The sequence below is a fragment of the Neovison vison genome, chromosome 8 (assembly GCF_020171115.1).
Source record: "Neovison vison isolate M4711 chromosome 8, ASM_NN_V1, whole genome shotgun sequence".
Lineage (NCBI taxonomy): Eukaryota > Metazoa > Chordata > Mammalia > Carnivora > Mustelidae > Neogale > Neogale vison.
In genome coordinates this window covers 93,361,625-93,388,927 of record NC_058098.1, presented here as the reverse complement: position 1 = coordinate 93,388,927, position 27,303 = coordinate 93,361,625, and the positions used below count along the sequence as shown (strand labels likewise).

At 36.7% G+C, this 27,303-nt stretch overlaps 1 protein-coding gene across 3 annotated transcripts in view; it reads left to right on the top strand.

Annotated features, from left to right (window-relative positions):
- Positions 1–27,303, top strand: part of EXOC6B (exocyst complex component 6B) — a 625,057-nt gene that overhangs the window by 232,141 nt on the left and 365,613 nt on the right. For 2 of the 3 annotated variants that reach the window (XM_044261369.1, XM_044261368.1), the window contains exon 7: positions 20,518–20,694. The exons of the other annotated variant lie outside the window; for it this stretch is intronic. In XM_044261369.1, the coding sequence (XP_044117304.1) occupies positions 20,518–20,694 (177 nt within the window). The remainder of the gene's footprint in view (positions 1–20,517; positions 20,695–27,303) is intronic. 3 annotated transcript variants of the gene reach the window in all.

Below are 27,303 nucleotides of genomic sequence, written 5' to 3'. Positions count from 1 at the left end.
TTTATAAAATTTTGATGAAATTATATATGTAAATTGTATCTTGATTTTTTAAACTTATCATAATATTAAGTATTATTTCTCCATGTAAATAAATATTCTTTAAGGAAATTTTTTTTAAAGATTTTATTTATTTATTTGACAGCGAGAGATCACAAGTAGGCAGAGAGGCAGGCAGAGAGAGAGGAAGGGAAGCAGGCTCCCTGCTGAGCAGAGAGCCCAATGCAGGACTCGATCCCAGGATCCTGAGATCATGACCTGAGCCGAAGGCAGTGGCTTAACCCACTGAGCCACCCAGGTGCCCCAAGGAAATTTTTTTTTTAAAGATTTTTTTAAAATTTTATTTGTCAGAGAGAGAGAGAGCACGAGCAAGGGGGAAACAGCAGGCAGAGCAGGGAGAGGGAGAAGCAGGCTCCTCACTGAGCAAGGAGCCTGATGTGGGACTTGATCCCAGGACCCTGGGATCATGACCTGAGCCAAAGGCAACCGCTTAACTAACTGAGCCACTGAGACATCCCAAGGAGATAGTTTTTAATTTATCGAATTATATCTTCATATTATGTTGTATAATTTCCCATTCTTTTTTCTGGTCTAATGTCCTATCACCAGACATTTACATTTCTTCTGTGTATTTCCTAGATAATGATATTTCTAGATTCAAAATTATTTATAGACCCTCTACTTTACACATTTTATGAATGCAAGCTTGGTCATCCTTACTGAACTAGATCCCTGCTGTGATAACAAAATTGAATTTTGTTATGAAGATGCATAGGAACCTTTAATATCTTGAGAAACACCTGGCTTTTAAGTTAAGTCTAGAAACAGAAGCTTCTGTTGGTGTATAGTTTTACACCTAGCAATAAGAGAACACATGTCCATCTGATCTTAGGAGGATTTTATAAGTTTCAAATGGGTCTTTGGCCCTGAGCCATTTTTGCTGTCATTTTTTATTATCTTTGTTCTCTTTTTCTTCTTATAGAAAGCCTGCTTTTTATAACATTGTTTTTTAAAAAATATGATTCTATTCAAAAGGATATTGTAAAATGGTGTCTTAAAATCATGTGTCTCAGTCCATTAAATAGACTCATAAAACATCATATCACAAAATATGCAGTAACTAATCAGAACCACAGAGTTAACCTTAACTCACTTTCAGTTCTGTGTCATAATAAATCAGCTTGTAATGATCATCACAAAACAGAAAATTAATTTTTCTTTTTGAAACCAATGTCACTAACTTCTTCTGCGAGTAGGGAGTGAGGCATTTAAAATCCCTTTTATAAGTAGATACTCAAATTGGAAATTTTAACATCATTGAGATTAAATCTTACAACTTAGTATTCAGTTTTTGTGCAATATTTGCTATAGCCTTTTTATTTGCTTTTGTACACTAGTTCATGTTTGTAATGGTGGTCTTTCATAGATTGGTTAAATTGTAATTATTGCTGTTCTTTATTCTGTGGCACTTTTTTTAGGCAGTAAAGACATGTTCTCTCTATTCCATGACACTCTTTCTCTCTATTATGGTTCATCAGAACTCAGTTTTTTTGGGAAATATGGTTCAGTTTTTTATTATGAACTGGGTCATGGTTGTTATGTTTAGTTCTTTTGTAGGTTGATTAAACTGCAACTATGCTGTTCCTTTTCCTATGACACTTCTTAAAGGAGTGGGTGACAGAGATATGCTTTCCCTGTTTGATCTTCTTACCCTTCTAGTGTGGTTCATGAAAAGCACGTCTTCTGTGTTGATAGGAAGCTCTTGATAAAGCAAGGGACATTAAATTATGGAAGGGAAAAAAGAAACTGTCATTTTCAAATGTTTATTCTGTGCCAGTTATAGGGCTAGGCCCTCTTACATAAAATAGGGAGAATGATTTGTTTAGAACTTTTAACACTTCTCAAGGTGAAAACTTCTCAAGGTGGTTGTAATTAAAGCTTTGGAAATCTTAATGTTTTCAATTATTATTTCTCCTCCTCCTCCTCTTCTTCCCCTCCTCCTCCTCCTCCTCCTCTTCCTCCTTCTTCTTCTTCTCCTTCTTCCTCTTCTTCCTCCTCTTCCCTCATCCCTTCTCCTCCTCCTCTTCTTCTACTTCTTCTTCCTTTTTTTCCCCCTATTTCAAGCACAAAATAGTAACATGATTTTCTTGTAAATATTTCTATTCTTAATAGATTGGGTCTTCTGATAGTTTTTCTTTAGACATTCTGTGTAAGAATGTGGACATAAGCTTAGTGTTTTCATAACATTTTAACATATTTATAAACAGTATTATCCATGTTATTTTTCCAGATTTTCTTTGTTGCCAGTAATTTATATAACATACTAATTTTCTAGAAGCATAACCAAGTGTTTCCTTGTGTGGAGTTTTTTTCTGTGGGAATTTGTCTTCTATACATTTGGATTCCCCACCTTGGTCTCAATAGCGCTTTACATAGCCAATGACTTATATCCAGTAACTTTACTGCAGCCCTAAGATCATGCCCCAAAGTCAAGGTAATTTACAGGGTAGGAAAAGCATACCCTGGCTTTCCTAGTAAACCACACTAAAGGTACTGGTTTCTTCTGCTAAAAATTGGCTTCCTTCATCATTCTCCCCTCTTTAGAGGGCAGTTTGGAGTATTGCCCTTCACTTTGATGTGGTCTTTAAATTTCTTCTCTTCATTGGACTTCTTACAGAAGGCTTTATTTGAAACAGAATGTTTAAATTCAACTGTGGCTTTCTAACACATCATTTTTTCTTTCATTCACTACCATGTCAAGTAAGTTATGTTGGATCTGCTATATTATTTTTTTGGTGCAGAAACATAAGGAGAAGATAGTAAGTAGGTAGACATGGGAGAGTAATTCTAGTGACTCAGAGCACATACAGTAACTTGTTTTTAGACTTCTTAATTTTGCTAGGGGAAAACTAATTTTTAGGCAGATCATATGTCTCAACGGATCATTTGGGTACAAAGAAATTAAAGGTATACATGTAATATCCTGCTCCTTTCCAAAATTTAAAACTGATTCTATTAACAAAAGAATAGTTTTTTTTTTCTGGACTATGTGTTTAGTGTTTTTTGAATATTCAATATTTACTGCTGAGTATTTTCCATCTTGATAACATTTAAGAAACTCAGAGCACTTTGTAACACTTTATTGATGAAAATGAAAGAGGGAAAAGCAATTTGTTGCTTATACAGAACTAAAGTTACTATTTCCAGTCAGATTGTGTGGATTTTAATTATTACAGAAATTCTTGACTTTGTACCATCAGTCCTGTCAGAAAGAGTTATGGTATTTTAAAAAAATCAATTTTTAATTTTTCAACATCTGAGAAAGATTTATCCTACATTTTAAAACTGAGTTTATGTTGTTTCAGGTGTTGAAATAATAAATGTATAAATATTAATGCCAGAATTGTCTTTAGCAATTCAGAATCTTTATTTTTTGTAGCAAACAAACTAAAATTACACAAGGTCATGCGACTTACTAGTAGCAGTTAGAATTACAAGTTACATCTCATGATTCTTTGTTCAGTAAGATTTTTCTTCTTAGTCACACTGTTTGTTGTTTTGTCCTAGCTATTACTTCAATTTTAACTTCCTTGGGAAGGAATCTGTCAGGAGAAGTCTGACAGACAGTTCCAAACTGGGCCTAATAGCATTCCTTTTCTTATGGTAGGTGTTACAGAGAGAAAGCCTAACAGTACATTTAAAGAGAATATTATACTGGATTGATGTCTTCGATGTAATGTTCTTATAATTGGAAGCATTTGCCCTTTGGGATCTATTAGTAGGATATCTGGTCTTCTTCTCCCCTTTCCCCGCCTTCTCCTTCCTCTCCTCTCAAGTATAATCATCAGAGTTTGGAAGGGATGAGGAAAATGTGTTAATAATGTAATAATATTTGCATTGGATAAAGTGACTTGTTTCTGAAATTTTGGAAAGATGGGAATCTCCTCCGCATCTGAGACTCTTGAGACTCTGGCTTTTATTAGGAATGTTATTCCACAATTTAAAGGTGTGGTCAAAAGACAAGCCTCACCTAGTTTCCTAGAAGGAAGATAGTGGGTAAATAAAGATTGATTTATTGGAATGTTTATTTTGCTGAAAACGTGACTCAATAGTATATATAATTATAGAATAATTCCTGCTGCCCAGGATGCCATTGATTTTACTATCACTCCAGTTCTTCATTGTATTCTTCCATTTTTGTTTTTCTCATGCAGCTTTTGATTTTAAGTCTTATAAATAGAATAGTAAAAAGAAGGCATTTTTCTCTAAGTTTGCTTTATAAGGTAGATGGAAGGGACATGGAGAAAATGGCTTATTATCTAGTTTGGTGATTGATGTACTAGGACTATGCTGTCTGGCGATATATTTATTATGTGTTTACTTTTTAGGTTCCATTTAGGTCCTGTTGACTGAGAGAAGTGATTTAAAAGCTTTGTGAGGTATTTAGCTTGATCACAGAGTGTGAGTAGTTAGTGGATATATGCCCGCTCTCTCCCTACCCTCCCTAATTTTAGCAGTTGTCTTCTGGGGAAAAAATGGATTGGATAGTAGTATAGTAACATGTTCCTATGTTGTTTGTATAATTTTATTATTTGTTGCAATGCAAACTTAGAAGTAGGATGTTTAATTGGCATCTTTGTTGGTACTATAGTTGTAGTTGAAACTATTGGTTTGGTTGAAACGTTGACTGGATTAAGAGTTTTAATTAATAACTTTTTTTGGCTCTTTTTGGGTGGGATTGGGTGGTCCTTGGACAAAGCCTTACTTTTATAGACCTTATCTTTTCTGGGAGACTGGGTTAAAATATAAAATATTAAGCACTTAGAGGAGTACTAACTCTGAGAGTACTACTTTTCCTCCCAACTTTACTTCTACTTTGAGTATTTTGGGGTCATTTTCATCACCACCTAAAGATTGATAATGATAGTTAGGGTGTAAAACTCAAACTAATATGTGGCTGAAAAAATTGTGAAGAAGAGTTAATGCAGTTGTCAGAAATAGTAATTATCTTGAACTTTAGTTCACTGATAAACCAGCCTATCTTAGAATCACACATAAATGAAATTGAATGATCTGTTACTGTGCTAGACATTAAGCAAAAGCTACCATAATGCTTCTGTCTTCAGGTAGCTCTCATTCATATCGTGTTTTAAAATGACTTAAGAAATTCTTGAAACATGATCAACAGGGTTGGCAATGTCCTTCCAGATATTGGAATGTGATATTTAAAATAGTTTAAAATCTGTGAGAGCTCAGGATTAAAGGATTGACCAATATGTATTTGTCTTTCTTTTCTTAGCCCCTATCAATGTTAAATAAATAAAACAACATGGTCTGAAACACAACACTACTTATGAAAACTCTCCTTGATCACTCTGTATTAAAAAAGCAACCTTTTCTTTCTTTTATATTTGCTCAACTATTTGCCATTTCTGATACCATTCATTTATTCATTCATTCATTCCTGAAAATCTGAGTTTCCATCTGGAATCGTTTCCCTTCAGTTGAAGAACTTCCTTCAGCATTTTTTTTATAGTGCAGATGTGCTGGTCTTAAATTCCCTTATAGTTTTTTTTTTAATAGATTTTTTTTATAAATATATATTTTTATCACCAGGGATACAGGTCTGTGAATCGCCAGATTTACACACTTCACAGCACTCACCAAAGGAGTCAAGATGGCGGAGAAGTAGCAGGCTGAGACTACTTCAGCTAGCAGGAGATCAGCTAGAGAGCTTATCTAAAGATTGCAAACACCTGCAAATCCATCGGCAGATCGAAGAGAAGAAGAACAGCAATTCTAGAATCCCTTATAGTTTTCTTTTATGTGAAAGAAAACTTTCTTTCATTTCTTTCATTTCACTTGCTTTCATTTCTGTGTTAGTGTCTTAGGACTGCCATAATAAGGTACCAAAGATTGGGTGGCTTAATTTTTTTTTTTTAACCATCTCATACTTCTGGAGGCTAGAAGTTCAAAATCCAAGTGTCATCTGGGCCATCTGGGCCTCTGATACCAGTAAGGGAGAATCCTTCTTTGCCTTTTCCAAGGTTCCAATGTTCCAAGAATCCTTCTTTGCCTTTCCAAGGCTCCTTTATCACCTGATACTGTTATCTGTATCTTCTGTCTCTATCTTGTCCTCTTCTTATGAGGACATCAGTCATACTGGCTTAAAGGCCCATCTTGATGCCGTATGACTTTGTCTTAAATGCATTGATACTCTTTTCAAATAAGGTTACATTATGAGATGCCAGGGCTTAGGATTTCAGTATATCTTTATAGAAGATACAGTTCATCACGTAGATTTTGGGGTGTTTTTTTTTTCATTTTCATTTTCTTTTCTTTTTTTATTGCTTGCTGGCCCCTGTAGTTTCTGATGAGAGATCAGTAGTCATTTGTATTATTTCTCTGCTGTATATAATGTGAAGTTTTTTCTAAAGGCTTTCAGATTTTTCTCTTGATCTTGATTTTCAGTGTTTTGACTCTGATGTATCTAGGCCTGGTTTCTTTGCATTTATATATGTTAGGATTCACTAAGATTTTTTAACTCTTTATGTCTTCTATCAAATGTGGGACATTTTCTTTCTTTCTTTTTTTTTTAAAGAGACAGAGATCACAAGTAGGCAGAGAGGCAGGCAGAGAGAGCGCGGAGGAAGCAGGCTCCCTGCGGAGCAGAGAGCCCGACGTGGGGCTCGATCCCAGGACCCTGGGATCATGACCTGAGCCTAAGGCAGAGGCTTTAACCCACTGAGCCACCCAGGCGCCCTGGGACATTTTCATCTATTATTTTTTCAAATATTTTTTCTCCACTATTTCTCCTTTTTAAGGACTCTAGTTCCACTTATATTAAACCTTTTAGTATTATTTCCCCCATTCTTCTGGCTCTGGCTTTGGTGTTTGTTTAATTTTTCATTTTTCTTTTTTTTTTTTCTTTTAAAGATTTTATTTATTTATTTGACAGAGAGAGAGCTCACAAGTAGGCAGAGAGGCAGAGAGAGAGGAGGAAGCAGGCTCCCCGCTGAGCAGAGAGCCCGATGCGGGGCTCGATCCCAGGACCTGGGACCACGACCCGAGCTGAAGGCAGAGGCTTTAACCCACTGAGCCACCCAGGCGCCCCTCTTTTTTATTTTCTGATTGAATAATTTTTCTTGATCTGTCTTCAAGTTCACTGACTTTTTTCTTTCATTATCTCTATTTGGCTTTTAAGCCAATTAATTGATGATCTCTTTTATTTCAAATATTATACTTTTCAAAAGGTTCTAGAATTTCCCTTTGGCTTTTTAATGTAATTTCTATTTCTTGGCTGAAATTTACTGTATTTTCATTCATTGTGAGCATATTTTTTTTTACCTCCTTAAGTGTAGTTATGATAACTCCTTTAAAAATTCATCCAGTGAATGAATTGGATTAGAATGATAAAGAGAATGAAGAGAGCATAATAAATCTTTGGAAGAATGGAAGCAGGAGGTGCATGTGCACCCAACATTGGAGCTCCAAAATATATTAAGCAAATACTAACAGATCTGAAGGTAGAAACAGACAACAGTACAGTAACAGTAAGGGGACTTTTGTGCCCCATCTTCAACAATGAATAGGTCATTGAGAGAAAAAGTCAATAAAGAAACATTGAACTTGTACTATACCTCAGACCAAATAAATTTAAGAAACATATACAGATTATTCTAACCAATAGTAGCAGAATACACATTCTTCTCAAGCTCTCATGGGATATTCTCCAGGATGATTATATGTTAGGTCACAAAGCAAGCCTTAGCAAATATAACGGGATTGAAATCATATCACATATGTTTTCCAGTCACAAAGGTATGAAACTAGAGATCTATAATAGGAGGAAAACTAGAAAATTAATACATGTGTGGAAATTAAACAATAGACTCCTGAACAAGTGGGTTCAGGATAACAAGTGGGTTAAAAAGGAAATCAAAAGTGAACTCTAAAAATACCTTTAAAGAAACAAAAATCAATACAGAATGTACCAAAATGTATGGGATGTACCAAAAGCAGTTCTAAGAGCTAAGTCTATGGCACTTAACATGTACATTAAGAAAATATAAAGATGACAAACAAGCAATCTAACTCTACACCTTAAGGAACTAGGAAAAAAACAAAACAAAAAACAAACCAACAAACTAAGCCCAGAGTTAAGAGAAGGAAAGAAATAACAAAGATCAAAGCAGAAGTAAATGAAACAGAGATCAGAAAAGCAATAGAAAATATTACTGAAACTAAGAGCTGTGTTTTTGAAAAGATGAAAAAATTGACACACCTTTATCTAGACCAAGAAAAAAATACAGAAGAGTGTAATAAAACCAGAAATGCAAGAGGAGACATTATAATTGACACCACAGAAATATGATAAGAAATGAGTAATTGCAAACAAATTTGATAACTTAGAAAAAATAGATAAATTTATAGAAACATACAGCTTATCATTACTGAGTCAGAAAGAAATAAAAAAATTAAATTGGCCAGTAACAAGTAAGGAGATTGAAGCAGTAATCAAAAATCTCCCAACAAAGAGAAGTCCAGGGCCAGATGGCTTCACTGGTGAATTTTACCAAACATCTAAAGAAGAATTAACGTCCATCCTTCTTAAAATTTCCCCAAAATTTGAAGAGGAGGGAACACTCCCAAACTCATTTTATGAGGCCAGCATTACCCAAATAAGGACAGTAAAAGAAAAGAGCAATATAGGCAAATATTCCTGATAAATTTAGGTGCAAAACTGTCAACATAGTACTAGCAAATAAATTCATCAGCACATTTAAAGTATTATACACCATGATCATGTGTGATTCATCCATAGGATATGTGGATGGTTGAAGATATTCAAATAAAAAATGTGATATGTCACATTAATAGAGTGAAAGGTAAAGATCATAGAGTCATCTCAATAGATGCAGAAAAAGCATTTGTCAAAATAGAACATCATTTCATCATTAAACTTAAAAATTGGATATGGAGGAAATGTACCTCAGTATAATAAAGCCACACTTGAGAGTACATGAGTGAGCATGAGTGGGAGGGGCAGAGGGAGAGGGAGAGAGGCTCTCCAGCAGACTCCATGCTGAGCGTGGAGCCCACTGTGGGGCTTGATCTCAAAATCTTGAGGTCACAACCTGAGCCGAAACCAAGGGTTGGATGCCTAACTGACTATACCACCCGGGTGTTTCAATAAAAGCTATATATGACAAATCCACAGCTAACATCGTTCTTAAGAGTGGTTGAAAATGTGCTAAAATCAGGAAGAAGACAAGGCGCTCACTCTTGGTGCTCCTATTCAATATAGTACTAGAAATCCTAGCCAGAGAGATTAGTCAAGAAAAATAAATAAAAGTTATCCAAATTAAAAAGCAGTAAAATTTTTCCTGTTTATGGATGATATGATCTTATATGTAAAAATCTTTATAGACTTCACAAAAAAACATGTTACAACTAATTAACAAATTCAGTACAGTTTCAGGATGCAATATCAACACCCCCAAATCAGTTTCATTTCTATATACTAACCATATACTATCTATAAAAGAAATAAAGAAAACAGTTTTATTTACAGTAACATTAAACATAATAAAATAATTAAGAATAAATGTAACCATGGAGGTGAAATATCTATATCCTGAAAACTACAAGACACTAATGAAAGAAAGTGAAGAAGACACAAATAATTAAAAACATATCCTTTGTTTATTGATTGGAAGAATTAATACTGTTAAAATGGCCTTAGTACCCAAAGTGACTCATAGATTCAATGCAGTTCCAGTCAAAAGTTCAATGGCATTTTTCAAAGAAATAATAAAACAACAACAACAACAAAAAAACTGTCCTAAAATCTGTTTAGAACTACAGAGGAACTTGAATAGACAAAGTTGTCCTGAGAAAGAACAAAGCTGGAGACATTATTTAAATAACCAAAACATGGAAACAACTGAGTCCATCGATGGATGAACAGATAAAGAAAATATAGTGTATATATACTATAGAATATTGTTCAGCCATAAAAAGAAGGAAATCCTGACTATTGTGACAACATGGAATGGCCTGGAAGGCGTTATTTAAGATAAATAGGTCAGATAGAGAAAAACCAAAACTGTATGGTATCACTTACATGTGAAATGTAAAAAGCCAATTTTTTAGAAATAGAAGGTAAAATAGTGATTTTTAGGGCCCAAGAAGTGGGGGAAATGGTAGCTGTTGGTCAAAGGGCACAGATTTTCTAGCTGTAGGATGAGTATGTTCGGGTGATGTAGCTGACAGCATGATCATTATAATTAACAATAGTTTTTTATATACTTGAAAGCTATTAGGCAAGTAGGTCCTATATGTTATCACCACACACAAAAATGATAATTATGTGAGTGGATGGAGATGTTAAGTAACATATTGTGGTAATCATGTTGCAGTGGATATGCATATCAAAACAGCACATTGTCCAACTTAAACTTATTTATGTATCAGTAATAGTAAAGGTGGAAGGAAAAAAAGTGCTGGGAAGAGTGGTTACTAACACAGCAGAGTGTATGCAGCCACAGGGGAAGCAGAAACAGAGGTACACATGGAATGGAGAAAACAGTCCAGTACCTATTGATTACTCCAGAGAAACTGAGACTTTGGAGATGTGAGTTAATAATGGGTGTGTGGGGGGGGTGGTGCCCAAGTGGTGTGGTTGAGCATCAAACTCTTGATTTTGGCTCAGGTCATGATCTCGGAGTCATGGGATGCAGCCCTGGGGTAGGGCTCCCCACTCAGCTGGGAGTCTTCTTGAGAATCTCTCTCTCTCTTCCCCTCCCTCCCCCCACTCATGTACTAGTGTGTGTACTCTCATCCTCTCTCTCAAATAAATAAATAAATCTGAAAAAAGAAGTAATAGGCGGTGGGATAAGATGAGAGGTTTAAAATAGTGTGATTTGTTGAAAGTTCACATACAAAACGTGAACTTTCTTCTTTTTTTCTTCTTTCTTCTTTCTTCTCCTGCCCCATGCATGGAATATTTATACTTCAATCCCCAGGTGGAAGAGTAGAAGATTCTTTTCTAGGGAAGTTCATAAAAGACTGCCATGAAGTGCCATCTGGATTTCACCAGCAAAGAGGTTATTTCCCTCCTAGAACTCCATAAAGTGAAGCCTGGGTGACTAGTCTTTCTATGCTCACAGACCTCTTTGTAAGCTCTTAAGTGACTTCCTGTTCAATATGAATGGCTGCCCAAGGTTTAGCAGAATTTTGTGGGGAAAATACCCACCTGGAAAGAGAGGGACCTAAATCTACCAGTATGTGAAAACAAGTAACAACAATAAAAATTATCTGGAGGCAACAGATAATGCAGAAACAGAATAATACGTCAAAAAATTAGTTGGTATTCTTAAAAATTAAAAAATTGGTTCTTTATGTAAAAATGTTGCAGAGATCATCAAGAGGTTTTATAGGAGAATTCAGTATCCATTAGGAGTTCCAGACAAAGGAAGAAACTGATCAGAGCAGTAATACAAGAAAATTCCCTTTTTCTGAAGGACTCAGATTTTCAGGTTCATGCGTATATTACTTACCCAGCATAATGAATGAAAGAAAGATTTACATCAAGGTGTGTCATTGTGAAATTTAGAACACATAGGGTAAAGAGGTTTGAAAAACTTCCAGAGGAAAAAAGTAACATCATATGCAAAAGAATGACCATCAAAATGACATTGGTTTTCTCATTAGCAATACTGGATGCTAGAAGACAATGGAACAATGTCTTCAATAATCTGAGGAACCTTGAACTCTATACTCAGTTAAATTTTTTACCAGTTTATGTGAAGAATGATTAGTCATTTTTGGATCGCAAGAACTCAGGAAATTTAACTCTCATGTTTCATTTATTAAGAGTTACTTGAAGAGGGGCTCCTGGGTGGTGCAGTCGGTTATGCGTCTGATTCTTGGTTTTGGCTCAGGTTATGATCTTGGGGTCATGATATTGAGCTCCATGTTGGGCTCCTGCTCAGCCTGGAGTCTGTTTGAGATTCTCTCTCTCTCCCTCTCCCTCTGCGCCCCCTCCTAATAAATAAATAAATCTTAAAAAAAAAAAAAGTCACTTGAAGATGTGATCCAACAAAATGTGGGATTAAAATAATTAAAAGGTAAATACAGAATTTAGAAAACTATGGCTCTAACCCCAGTGGGAGATGAAAGTAAGTCCCTTCTAGAAATCACATTTATGAAGCAGGTCTATAGGACAATCAACTCAGGTTACATATGCCTTCAGGAATAATAGGGTCTGGGTAGGGTGCATATTATACCTAGTATGGTAAGCTTTTTGAAGAAATAAAGATTATTGTAGTTAGAATATTAGAGAATTAAGAAAATTGGAGAACTTGGAACTCAAAAACAAAAGCTATAATCAAAACAAAAATCTGTCATTAACTGTATGTAATCATTGCATATGTACTTGACTCTTTGGTGAGACAGAAGGCTTACATGACATAATGATTAACACTGATTATTGCTTTAACTTAAAATACTTTGCTGGGAAGATAATTAAAGAAGCAGTAAGGTAGGGGGTCTAGATTTTTAAGTGAGCTAAGTTTTTACCATAAAGTTTAAGGGTATTTATAAATGTGGATGTAAAAATGTTAAATCTACAGAACAGAATTGGGGGTTGGAAAAAGCATAAGAAGGTACTATTGTTTCTCATAAAATAATTTTAGTATTATCGATTTTTAAAACCATGCATGTCATGCATTTGGCAGACATTTAAACTGAAATAAATTGGGGTGCTTGGGTGGCTCAGTAAGTTAAGTGTCTGCCTTAGGTTTAGATCATGATCCCAGGGTCCAGGGATCGAGTCCTACATCGGGCTCCTTGTTCAGCTGAGAGCTGGCTTCTCCCTCTGCCCCTCACCTCACTTGTGCTCTCTGTTTCTCTCCCTTCCTCTCAAATAAAAAAATAAAATATTAAAAAAAAGAATAGAAAAAAAATGAAATAAATTAGTTGGGAAAAGATGAAGTTTTCTAAAAAATTGAGGTGGGGTAAATAACCATTTGAGTGAGTGGTTATGCCTCTGTGTAACACTCAAGTTAAGGTTGTAGAAGGATTAAACATATGATTTTAAAGTAAATCTTAGAAGTATTAGAGGAAAATAAATACTAATAAAACTGTAGAGTGGAAATGAAATATTTTTTACATGGCCAAATCTAATTGCATTTTATATTACAGCTTCTTCCTTTGTTGTCATGTTTAGAAACCTTTACATTCAATGTGCCTGATGATGTTCTAGGGGCTGGGAGATAAGCATTCATGTACTTATATGTGCTGCTATGAAGTGGCATTGTTTTTCTGGATGGCAGTTTCCCAGTATTTATTTATGTGTAGCATTTATCCTTGCATCTAGATTTTCTACTTCTAGGAATTCCCCTCATAAAATAATTAAGGATACACACAAAATTTTAGCTCTGGAGATAGTCTGCATTGCATTATTAAACAGAAAAATATTGGAAGCCATATAAATATCTTATAGTAGGCTATGTTTAAATAAACATGTTCTTTTAAATGCATTACAGTGCAAATACTGTTATAAATGTTTTCATTTGTAGAGGAAGATATTTGTGATACATTATTGAGGGAAGACAGAGTAAAGGAACTTTATTTTGTATGGTTCTTTTTTTAGCCTACCAATATAAATGTTAAATGCTGATAAATAGAAAATACAGATAAGCTAAAAAGGCAGTCTTTCACATGTACAGAAATCTTTATATGCTGGGTTGTCATTCATCAAAATAACTGATATTACTGAATGGAGATTTTGATACATTTTTTTCCTTTTTCCCCCTAATTTATTTTGCAATTAACTGTAGTTAACATATGTTTGTGTGTATGTGGTCTGTGCATTTATGTGTTGAGAAAGGAAAAAGAGGGTGTTTAAAAGAGCTGAGAATTATCCTAGCTCACAAGAGAATTCCCTGATTTTGTTATTGTGTCATACAAAGTGTAATACCCTACATCTTATTGTGTGAATTTTGTCAGCGCAAGGAACTATAAGTCTAAATATGGACTGGACACTTTCGAAGGGCTGAGGATCTCAGTAATAATTTTAAAGGTAATGGAGCGACCGCCTTCCTCAATGAAAAAAAAAAAAGTTCCAAGGCTATCATAATCCTAGATGACTCTTCCTACTGATGGAAATTCTTTGGGATCTGATTACATGAAAAACCAGTTGTTTATCCCTCCTTGAAAGTATCACACAAAGTCCACATACATGTATGAATTCACATATCCCTATGGACACTACTATGCAATCATAACCTTTTTATATGATCTTGATTGATATGTTATTTCCCTTTAATTTTGAATCACTATTTGCTTGAATCTGATCCTGGAGCTGGCGCCTAATGCATGCTTGTTGCCAGAGCGAGTGGGGGTGAATGGGAAGAAACTCTGTTTTGATGTTGCGGCTCTTCTGTACTCCCCTTGTTGGGTGAGCCTCAGAGAGGCAACTTTGGAGTTTTTGTATCTTCATCTTTATGTATTTTCATGGTTATCATTTGGGCTTCAAACATGAAACATGGGGTCACCGTCCTACTTCCCTTTATTGTTGTATGGGTTGTTATTTTATCTTTGGTTTCCCTGAGGGAACCCGGGAGGTTGTATCTGGGTGGTTTCTTCCAACACATGACCTATTAGATCAGGGATCAGGAGGGGAGAGAAGACAAGTTGGTAGAGTCCGTACAGTGGTACAGGTGTAGGGCAGGCTGGTGTTTTAATCCTAGGGACCTTCTGAGAAGCCAGATGGAACTGATGACAGTGGGAGGAACAGAACGGGGAAGCATTCATCTGTCTGCTCTTGGGTCAAGGGCAGTCTCACTTGAGTGCTGAGAGTCATGAATGCTACATAGTTCTTGTGGTGTCTAAAGCCCCAGGGCAGGAAGCTAGAGGTGTGGTGTAAGTGTGAGAGTTGGTCTTAGGTTCTGCTATGTGACCCTTCTTCCCAGGGCTGCTGACAGCAGGTTGCTGATGCTCTAGCTGGAGTAAGCTGAGACAGAGAAGATCTGCTGTGGAGCACAGGAGGTGTCCAGGACAGATCTGTCAGACTTGAACTGTAGTACAAAGGCAAGACTGAGCAGCAGTGTGTAGCAGTACTGGATGCCATTAATGATCATGCATCTTAAATATGGCTAGCTCACATGCTTCTATGGTAGATAGAAAAACAAGGTTCCTAATTCATTTTCAGAGAGAAGACAGAGCTTAAAAATTCTTAGTGTTTTTTTGTTTGATTTATCTTTTAATTCAAGGTATTTTTCATAATATTGTTAACCTTTGTGACAGCTCTGAGGTACATTTTTTTAACCTTTTTTTTTTTTTTTAAATAGATGGGGATGTTACACAGAGAACGAAAGAATTTACCCAAAGCTATAGGATTACTAAGTTGAAGAGCTTAGATTTAAAGACTTGTCTGACTCCAAGAAGGTGCCTCCCCATATATATTGTACCCTATAATTGAAGTTCCTGTAATCCTATCAGACCCCCAAACCTATAGGCTTAGACCTCTCTTCAACTGGTTTCTGATTCTGAAGGTCATGTGTATGTACTTCTTTAATCCACTAGAGGTCAGTATTGGGTTGCTCAAGACCAGAGCCTTTGCCGTCTGATTCACAGAATTTTAACTGAGTCTTACTGTCAGGTAAGTTGGAAGTTGTATTTTCACAATAAAACTTTATTTATTAGCATATGTAGACATATTAGGTTAATAGTTCAGAGTTGATCATTCTTATGGGTGCTCCCCCTCTCCTTTTTTTCCCCCTCCTGTTTTGTTCCCCATCTTTTAGTACGTAGGAGAACATCCCAGTCATCTCTTTTATTACACCAGACCTCATTCTTACATACATTCCTTTTGTTGCCCACTGCCTTTATATAGTAAACATTTATCTAAACTTACTATGTATGTGTCACTGGATCTGGGTTTGGGGGATTCTAAGACTGGTAAAACATGTTTCCTATTTTCAAAGAGAGAAGAGTTACATACTGAAGTACTGTACTGTGATTTTTTTACCTGGCTACCTGACAGGTTTACTGAACTCCTTTTCTCTTTTCCTTCAACTTATTATTTCCGTGGTTCTTCTCTTCGGAATGACCCCACCATCTGGTCGTCAGGACCAGAACACTTGGGGTTCTTCTTAGTCCCTTCCTCTCTTCCAGGTACTACACTGCAATCAGTAAATTCTGTTTCTTCTGCCAGTTACCTATCTGCTGCTACCTTAATTCAAGTCCTCCTCATTGTTGTTTGGACTGTTACCATGATCTGTATTGGTTTTTCTTTTTCTAGTCCTTATCTTCTCCCAGTTGACCCTGCTCCTCTGCTCCTGAAGAACTTGCCTGAATTGTAAAGCTGATGCTGTTTTCCCCCTGCTTACATTCTTTCACTGTTTCTCCCTTGCCTGCTAGTGAACTTGAGGCTGCTTTGTATGGCTTCTTTATCTCTAGGTAGTTCTTTATCACCTGTGCTTTTATACAAGATAACTTATTCTTTGGGTGGGTAATGTTATTTCACACATGGTGATTTTTTCTCAAGCTGTTTGCTTCTTTTACCTCTTTCCCTTTGGAAAAATCATATTTATCTTTTAAAAGCACAGTTTGCTACCTCTTCCTCTGTGATAGCTGTTTGGTGTCCCCTCCAAGCAGATACAATTACTTTCTCCTATGTCCAGTTGTTATACCTGTATTTTTGTTATTATGCTAATTGCTCTGAATTTGAGCCACTTATTTGCCTACCTATGCTTCCCGTAACAGTATGACCTGAGGTTCATGGATCATGAACTCCATCTTATTCTCTGTAGGCCAGGGATGCAGCACAATTCCTGATGCCAGCAGACATTCTGTACACATTTGACTGAAAGCAGGGCTACGGAGAGGGTGCACCACGAGTTAGCACAGCGAAAGGAGGCTTCCTAAAGGAAGCAGAGTTCTAGTTGGGATTCAGAGGACAGGCTGGATGCAGGTAGGGAGGGGTCATCCAGTAGAGAAATGGCATGCTATTTCTATTATAGTATGTGGTAGAACTTGATCCAAGTGGAAGATGCATGTTGGAGAGTACCAAATAAGTACACTGGAAAATTAGGCTCAGCTTCCATTATGGTGGAGTCCAAGGATAGTTGGGATGGAGTTGGGGTGTGGACTTGTGTACATTTCTTTTTTTCCCAGTTTCCCTCATGTTCAATCTGTGTGGTGAATGATGTGGTGTAAGAAGAGCCTGGCTGTAATATGCAGGGGAATTCTAGTGAGAAGGTGATGAGTTCCATTTTAGGTTTGTTGGAAGTGAAGCGGTGGTGGAACTCACAACTAGAGGCAATGGGGCAATAGGTTTTGGGAGAGTGGACAGAGTGGGAAGAGAAGGGAGCTTGAGGAAGAGATCTGGCTTGACTTCTTTATATTAGGAAATCAGAGAAGAATATGTATGATGGAATCTTGAGGAAGAGGTCATTAAATGTATAAAAATTAATCACAAAGAGAACAAGAAAAAGAAAACACTGGGGTCCGTGGGTAGCATAGTCGGTTAAGCCTCTGCCTTTGTCTCAGGTCATGATCTCAGGGTCCTGGGATCAAGCCCTGCATCAGGCTCTCTGCTCAGCAGGGAGCCTGCTCCCCACCCTTTCCCGCTCTCTGCCCGCCTTTCTGCCTACTTATGATTTCTCTCTGTCTGTCAAATAAATAAATAAAATCTTAAAGAAAAAAAGAAGAAAGAAAAAGAAAACACCTAAATGTTTTCTAAGGTCTGACTACTTGGTATCCTACTGCCCCTTCTCCAACACAGGTTGGAGGAATTAGTCCGCTGATTCCCCTTTAGTTCAAGGCTATAAAGGTTGTCTCTAGAGGGACGGAAGAAATGGTCCTGGTGAGATAGTTTAGCATGTTAGAACAGAGCTCTGAAGAGCTTGTATTGTTGTTGTTTTTCATGGACTTGAGTGTTACATTTTAATTTTAGCATCTATTACCTGCATGTATGTATTTGCGTCTACTTTCTCCCACTTCCTGCCAATGCCATAACATACAGTTTGGATAGATGGTAATTTTCATTTGTATCCATAATGGGTAATATCTTAGTGTTTCCTTGTTCTACCTGAGTTTCAGTGTTTCCACCTTGGCCGCTTCTGTTTAAGCAGATCTGCCCTCACTGCAGACTTCTACAGACTGAAGCCTTGATCATCTTGAGAGACCCCCAAGTACTGACAGAGCCTTGGAATACAGCATGCAGTGTTTTTTTTTTTTTTTTTAAGATTTTTTTTTTAATTTATTTATTTGACAGAGAGAGATTACAAGTAGGCAGAGAGGCAGGCAGAGAGAGAGAGTGGAGGAAGCAGGCCCCCTGCTGAGCAGAGAGCCCGATGCGGGACTCGATCCCAGGACCCTGAGATCATGACCTGAGCCGAAGGCAGCGGCTTAACCCACTGAGCCACGCAGGCGCCCCACATGCATGCAGTGTTTTGATTTCTAGCTATAGGGTTTGCGATCTTTATTCGCCTGTTTGGCTCAAACTACGTTCCCTTACATTGATGGGAAAACCAGATGCCACCTAAAAAGAACAAATCACAGAAGATCTAAAATTACTTCCATAAGATACTTTCAGATTTGTATCATTTCAAGTTTAAATGACAGTACTTAAATGTGTCTCCTCTTGTTTGCTTTTGATATACTGGTAGTATTTTACCAATTGTGAAGAAAAATAAATGACTTGGGATTGAATAGAATAAGACCACTTTATGAAAAGCTTTTGGTTTTGTTGTACTGAAGGACGGGCTTAAGAGACAAGTGATCACTACATTCCAGGGCCTGCTTTTTTAAATATGAAAGTTCTAGGAAGTTCTCCCTTCCTTTGTGCCTCCCCAGAGTCCTCAATTGCTTTTTGTGTGGTTTACTTGGAAGTGGAAAAGAATTCACTACTTTTGAGAGGAAGAGAAAGACTGTTCTATCTAATTTAGGTTCTCAAATGCTTGGAGGATAAGTATGTTTTATGTACAAACATAAATGTTCTTGGGTACCTTCTCTTTCTCAGTTTGTTACTGAAGTCCGGTACATTTCATGTAAGTCAAACCAAAGTATCAGTGAGTATTATGCATGGAAACAAGCTTGTCCATTGATTCAGATCTCTGGAATGTAGATTCTTTTCATTTTCTTGGCAGAAACCAGCTCCCTTAGTTCAAGTTTTTCTCTGTCCTATTATAATTGTCTCATTTAACCAGTGCCTGGACTAACATACTTAATATTTATCTTGAATTTCTTAATCTCATTCAGAATATTTAGAGACTCTGATTATCTCCAGAACTAATTTCTGCCTGTCACCAAGGAGAAATATCATATATTGATTAAGAAATACGTATTTTGAGAGGCCATCCTTTTTAAACTTTGTGTCTTAGGATGACACTGAGTATTATTTAAAAACAACAACAACAACAACTGGAAGTTCCATTGTGAAATATTTTGGAACATGCTGGATTAAACCAAATTAAGGAAGTTTCCTTAGGCAGGATTTCTCTCAGTTTTTATTCTGTTAATGTGCATTGTGTACCTACAAGAGGGCTCCATGACAACAGTGCTTCCCATGTATTTGACAACAGAACCTTTTGTGGGGGAAATATTTTGTCATGCTTTGAGGAACTGTTGGTGTAGTGGGAATATCTCTCTTCTGGAACTGAGGAGATCACACGTTGAGCTTCTGATTTACCACTAACTAGCCTTCTGACCTCAAACCAATGCTTTGTCTTCTAGCCTCAGTTTTCTAAGTCTTGACTAAAACTCTGTGGATTTAGCTCTAAAACTGTGTGGATTAATACTTAGATTGTTGACTTCACATAGTCACACTTTCCACTCTTTGTATGGATTTAAACCACACCATCTGAATCTGTTTTGTAAAGCTGAGGGGATTATATTTCCTTTTTTAAAGTCCAGAAGAAGAAACCCTTTAAAACTCTGTTTTCCACAGATTAAGGTCATGCAATCCTCAAGGATTAGTTAGTTCAAATTACTCTAGTAACATGTTTCATTCACCTGATTACATTCTATTGGTCTCTTGTAACCACAGAACTGTTCTTGGAGTCCACTAACCTGAAAAGGTCTTGTCCCTCCTCCCCCCAGCCGCAATGATCCCAGCATGGCCTGTGTCTTGTAGGAGAGGCGTATTTAGTTGTTAGGTGCTAATCTCTTGGCTATTTAGATGAAGGAGAGTAGGCTTCATTTCTGTGTTGATGTAGTGGGTATATTTGGAAAGTCTTCTGATAATATTGACTGATTATTATTATTTTTTTCCTGGGAAAATGAATCAAGATGGATAACTTCAGGGTTAAAAATGTATGTATTAATGTGTTTGGTTTTATTTCTGGGGACTAAAACTATATCCCAAGGCATTTTATTGTATATTCTTTAAGGTACCAACTTGTTCAAAATGAGAAGTTTTTCGAATGCTGAGATAAGTTGTTTCTTCTTTCTTTTTTTCTTTCCTCTTCTTCTTCATTTTCAATGTGTGTGTATGTGTTTCTATCCTAGGCTCAACAACAAAGAAACCTGGATAACATCGTCTTGCAACAACCCAGAATAGGTAGCAGGAGAAAATCTAAAAAAGATGTATACACAATTTTTGATACTGAGATAGAAAGCACTAGCCCCAAGTCTGAACAGGATTCAGGAATTCTGGATGTTGAAGATGAGGAAGATGATGAAGAGGTAACCAACATTTGAACTGGGGAAATAAGATCAATGTTAGGGTTAATTTTTGAGATGTGAGGAAGAGTTTATCCATGTAACATAGCTTGTACGATCTTCTGGGTATTAGATATCATTTTAAATACAAATGGGCCTCAATATAGGGAAACTGAAGATACATCATGATATCTTAGATTCTAATTACTTAGATTTTGAATATACTCATCCTTTTTTTTTTTTTTTTAAAGTTTCAAGGTTTTTGATTATATACTGCCCCGGTACTACATTAAGGAAAAGAGTAGACTTTACCTGACCTAGAGAAAGATCTAGGTAAACTCCTCTGAACATCATTACTTGAGACAGAAGATGTTATTTAAACAGTGAGGTGCATATAAAGAGGTCATAGACGGAAAATATAGAAAGGCCCCAGAAAGTTGAGAATATATTTCTGGAGGGAATAAATATATGAGTGATTATAGAGAATCTGGGAATCTGGGGATATAGAATAAGATTAAGTTGCTTAATTAGGGCATCTATTTTTATCCTAGTTTGTTGTTGAAAGTATATTTAATGTGTTTTTAAAAACAAAACTGCAATGATACTTGAGATCGCTTGTTAAACTGTTTTTCTAAATACTTATCATTTGGATAACCTGGATCAGTTTCTTTGGGAATGTAGTGATTAGGAGCATGAACTTGGGAATCATACAGGTTGCATTCAGATCCTGGCTTTGCCATTTTGTTTCTGTTTTCTTTTTTAAAAATTATCATTAATGCTCATATCATTTACTCTTTAAAAAATGTCCGGTGACCTGTGTGAGGAACCATTTATGCCTGTGTTCCGTCACCCATTTGCCTTTAAATATTTGGCTCTTTTTCATTGTTTTGTTTCTCCAGATAAAATTGGGTTCACTGTCTTTCCCATCCTTGTTCTGTCCTACTCCCCTCCCTCCCAAGAACTATACCCTCAAACTTGTCACCGTCTAACTTGGGAATCTTAGGTAACGATTTAATCTGTTGGGACCTTAGTTTTCTTCTGTCAAGGAAAGACAGTAGTTTCTACCCCACAGGATTGCACAAGTGCCTGAGCCGTAGAAGGTGGTCAGCAAATGTTAGTGTCTGTTCTCTTGTTACTCTTTTTTGCCCACTTCTGTTAGGTATCAGCACCATCATATTCTTCATTAGGATGTGTTTATTAGATAAATGAAGTACATTAATAGTTAAAAGTGTGTGAAAGTTTCATCAAAATCCCTATTGTACCTGGATAAGAAATGGAGCTAAAACAAGAACCAGGCATTTACCTGATATCTATAGAAATAGAAAGGGGCAGAGAAGACTTCATCCTCCTGAATGTTTTCTAGCATTCTCTCTTCTTGCCTGGGATGACTGGTGTGGTAGGTAGGGATCCACCCTGGAGACCAGACTGTCGAGTATTGGGCATTAAAAATTGGGCATTCCAATACTTGACTGTCTGATGATAACAGTCAGTATCAGAATCAGCAAAGTCCAGTTAATGCCTTTTATTTACATTTTGGGTGTCTGTTAAGAAAATTAAATTCTATTCACCTCTATGACCTGAGGAAATAGAAGTTAGACATAGTCTATGCCTTGGGTAATACACACCCCAAAGAGATGGCTAGATGATAAGATGAAAGAAAGAAACAGATCCATTGTTATCATATATAGTGGAACCGTATGGATACACGCCCTTCTTTATCATAAGCTCACCGAAGATCCTGGGGAAATCCATTTTAATTTTTGTGCTATATTTCTTTTTTGTTTTGTCTTCTGAGGCCTAGAGAAGATAAAGAAAATGGGACTAGTACAATGTGTTGAGGCCTCCTCATAAACGAAGTATTGTAAGAATGTACTTGGACGTGAGCATTTTAAAATGGTCATATATCCCAAATCAAACAGAATCCTGTTTGAGATTTGCTGATTGAGCTCTTACAACAAGAATTCAGCACTTCACTGTCATCTAATGGCATCCTATCTTAAAAAAAATCCTACCTTCTATTTATTTACTTCTCAGTTTGAATCTTCTTCAAGTGCACATTCTTAATCTCAAACCTCATGTAGAGAATTATTTATTTAGATGTCTCCAAACTGGTTTCTTGGCATAGTTCTTGCATGGTGTGAATAAATTCTTCAGATAAGGTCTTTCGTGACCCACTGTGACGTTCTGACCTTCATTCTTGTCATTCTTCAACAGACCTCATTGAGAGCAGCGTAAATAGTTTCTAAAATATTTTGACTTCTAAATTATGGCACAGAATCCTGTAGGGCAGTGATTCTTAATCTAGTTGGGGTCATATATTCCTTTGAGGGTTTGATAAAAAAAATATGGAATCTTTTCCTAGTGAAATATGCATATATTCACTCACAAAAAGTTCTGCATGAAATTTCAGGGAATTCCTGAAATTCACATGGCTCTTAGGAGCCATGTTAAGAGCCCAAGTTGTAGGTTAAGTGCTGAAATTTTAATGTGCATAAGAATCACCTTCATACTCATAATAAAATGCAGATTTGGAAATTCTGCAGGTTGAACATGAAATCTGAGAATCTGCATTTTTAACAGGCTTCCAGGTGGTAATGGTGCTTCTGTTTGCAGAGCACACTTGGAGTCACAAGGCTATAGAGGACCACAAGGAAGAATTTTTTGTAGATAAAAAAGACAAAACCTTGAATGTTTGGGTCTCTTACTGATTTTTCATTACTATGTCTTAAAATTTTTCCAGCAATGAATGCAGTACTTGGAAGAGAAAGTTACATTTTTGTTTTCTAAAATCTGTTGCTTGTAATAGATTTTATTAATACTTTAATGAAATTTTATATTTTTTATGAAATTTAATGATTCTGATTTAATATACTTAAGTTAGATATTTTCTTATTCTTATTCATTGAAGGGAGGACTTTTTCTTTTTCCTGTGCTTTTAATGAAAGGGATATTTAGTACATTCTTTGAGTCAAGTGACATTTGTAGGCTATTAACTGTCTTCAGCGTGATGGTACTTAATGGGAGAACACACAATGAGGAGGGTACGAAAACACAAAGACCTAGAAAATGGCTTAGAACATAGTAAGCAGGTATTTCATATATTGTTGAACTGAAATAAAGTTTGTGTCGGACACAGCTAAACTAAATAGGCTGGGAACTGAAGATGAAGTCATCTTGGATGAAAAGACCAGCTCACATGGAGAGCCAACTGACAGAGTCAGTCTCTCAATCACTGAGAAGTGTTGTAGGAAAAGTAGTCCTCTGTACAATTCTCTATTTGTACTTTATTTTTGTCCAAGTTCATGGAAGAGCCACCTCAATTAAAGTAAGCTGTTTTGTTTTTACTGGTCATATATTAAAGTTAAACTATATAAATGGCTGACATTTGATGATTTTTGACTAACAACTTAATTCAGTTGGTTTTCAGTGGAAATATATATGATTTGGGGAATTTTTTGTTGTTGTTGTTTATTTATTTGACAGACAGAGATCACAAGCAGGCAGAGAGGCAGGCAGAGAGAGAGGAGGAAGCAGGCTCCCCACTGAGCAGAGGGCCCGATGCGGGACTTGATCCCAGGACCCTGGGATCAGATCTGAGCTGAAGGCAGAGGCTTTAACCCACTGAACCACCCAGGTGTCCCAATGATTTGGGGAATTTATTCTTTTTTTTTTTTTTTTTTTTAATTCACTTCCTTGTTAGAGGTCTTTTCTAATGTTAATTCAGCAAGATTTCAGGAAGACATGGACCAATGTCTGCTGTTATCTCTAATCTTCTTTTAAAAAAAAATTATTAACATATAATGGGGAATTTATTCTTTTTTTTTTTTTTAAAGATTTTATTTATTTATTTGACAGAGAGAAATCACAAGTAGATGGAGAGGCAGGCAGAGAGAGAGGGAAGCAGGCTCCCTGCTGAGCAGAGAGCCCGATGCGGGACTTGATCCCAGGACCCTGAGATCATGACCTGAGCCGAAGGCAGCGGCTTAACCCACTGAGCCACCCAGGCGCCCGGAATTTATTCTTAATCTCTATATTATCCTGAGGAATATGCGGATGTTACTGGTCTTCTCTAAATATCTAGATAGGACTTCACAATTTTGTTTTAGAAGTGGTGAACTTTTTCGATTGAGAATGTACTTGTGGTGTTAGCTTCATCAGGAATCTCTTCTTATCTTAAAGATTTATTTATTTAGAGAGAGTGTGTGCATGTGTGAGCGTTTGAGCAGGGAAAGGGCAAAGGGAGAGAGAGAGGATCTCAGACTGATTCCCCACTGAGCATGGAGCCCAACACAGGCTTGGGACTTGATCTTACCATCCTGAGGTCAGGACCTGAGCCGAAATCATGAGTTGGTCACTTAAACGTCTGAGCCACCTGGCCGCCACAGGTGTATCATTTTTGAGATATTTGATGATAAAATACAAAAGACACTCTAGGTGTTATATTATTTGTGAGAAGGGGGACAATAATGCCTTGTGAGGGCGGAGTTGTAAGGATTGACTGAAGTAGCCTGTATAGTACTCGCATCACAGTGCTTGGCATGCACAATACTGTCAGTCAGTACTATTAAGGCATTATGACTGTGTCCTTTGGGGAATCAAAGTGAAAAACAAGTTGATACAGTTTTTGCTAACATATTTGCATGGACTCATGGAGCATTGTCTACTGTAAACAAACAGTCTGCTTTAAAAAAAAAGCAGTATTGGGTTAAGAAATAGTTTGAAGATGCAAGGTTTATGATTTCTTTTTTTTTGTTTCTAGATTACTTCAGAGCTTCTGCATTCTTAGAACACTTCCTTGGCACCATACTTCTGGCATATCTCTTATTCTAGTTTGTATCTTTTTAAATTGTTTATACTGTGAAAGAGCAGTTGTCACTGTTTTCTCCCTCAACTATTTATACAGTGTGAGGTAAATAAATGTTTGTGGACCAAATGATCCATGTCAGGTTGAGCTCTCAAGATTTTGGTGTCCTTTTTGAAATACGGAGTTAAGAGGATGGAATTGCTGAATTAAATACAAATATCGTACAATATATAATGCCTTCTAAACTGTCTTTATGATCGTGGTACTGTACTAATTTTGAGATAGTAAGATTATTTGTTTGCCAGACGCTATAACAAAATACCATAGGTTGCCCAGCTTAAGCAACAGATATTTATTTTCTCCCAGTTGTGGAGGGTAGAAGTCCCAAGATCAAGGTGCCATCAGGATTGATTTCCTTCTTAGGCCTCTTGTCTTGGCTTGCAGGTGACTGCCTTCTTGCTGTGTCCCCACACAGTTTTTTCTCTGTGACCGTACACCCCGGTATGTCTTCATTTTTTTTTTTTTTTTTTTTATAAGGACACCAATCCTGTTTTCACTGGATTGATCTCAGGGTGGTGAGTTCAAGCCCTGCACTAGGCTCCACATACATACATACATATGCACATAAACTAACTAAACAAAATGTACTCTGACTTCATTTAACCCTAATTATCTCCTGAAAGGCCATATTTCCATACAGCCACACTGGGGGTTGGGGCTTCAACATAGGAACTTTGGGGGAGACACAGTTCAGACCATAACACAAGGTGATTGGAAAGAACACACGATTTGTATTTAGAAAGTACAGGTTCTGTCAGCTTTCTGTTATTGGAGCAAGTCATGTAATTTCTCTGAGCATCTCTTTCTTTACTGATAAAGTAGTGACAGTAATTAATTAATGCTAAATTGCTTGTGAAAAATTGCGGTTATGATGATGTTTGACCCAAATTTCAAATTCCTTATCATAACACTTTCAAATGACAGCCAGGTGACTAAATGAGGGTTATTTCTCAGTAAGTTTAAGTGAACTAAAGGATGCCATTAGTACTTTAGAGTTAAAGTCAGAGGCTGCATATGGCAGCCCGTGGACCGGAAAGAGCTTACAAAATTTCTGTTAGCTTGCATAGTGCTTAAAAGTTTTTTAAAAATTATATGTCAACTTTTAGTTGAATTTATATAAAAATCTGTATTTCCAACTTAGCCTCTTTCTAAGTGTGGTAGAAATAATCTCCTTGATCAGCAAGGTTGCTGCCAGGGATGTTTTTTTCTGTAAGCTACAATCTCTGTTGTGTCTGCACATTGGAGATTGCCATTTATTTTCACATTTGTACTATTAGAGAAATATGTTATTACTTATACTGGATCTGTATTAAAAATGGCGAATTGGAAGATAGACTGACAGGGCCATATGTTTGGAAGAAAAATGATAAGAACAGAGTTCTTTGTAAAAATGAGTAACAGTTCTAGATATTTCACGTACAGAGTATGTCTATTAAGAGAATACAGTTTGGGGCGCCTGGGCGGCTCAGTTGGTTAAACATCTGCCTTTGGCTCAGTTCATGATCCCAGGGTCCTGGGATTGAGCCCTGTGTCGGCCTCTTTGCTCAGCAGGGAATCTGCTTCTCCCTCTGACTCACCCTTTCTTTCTCTGTTCCCCCTCTTTCTCTCTCTCACTCAAATAAATAAAATCTATGGGAAAAAAAAAGAGAGGGAATATAATTTGAAAAGCTACCCTGATTCACTTATGCCTAATACCCACCCACCCTCAGTTCTTTTTCTTTTCTTTTTTTTTTTTTGAGGTTCCTTTATTTGTTTGGTGGTAGGAGGGG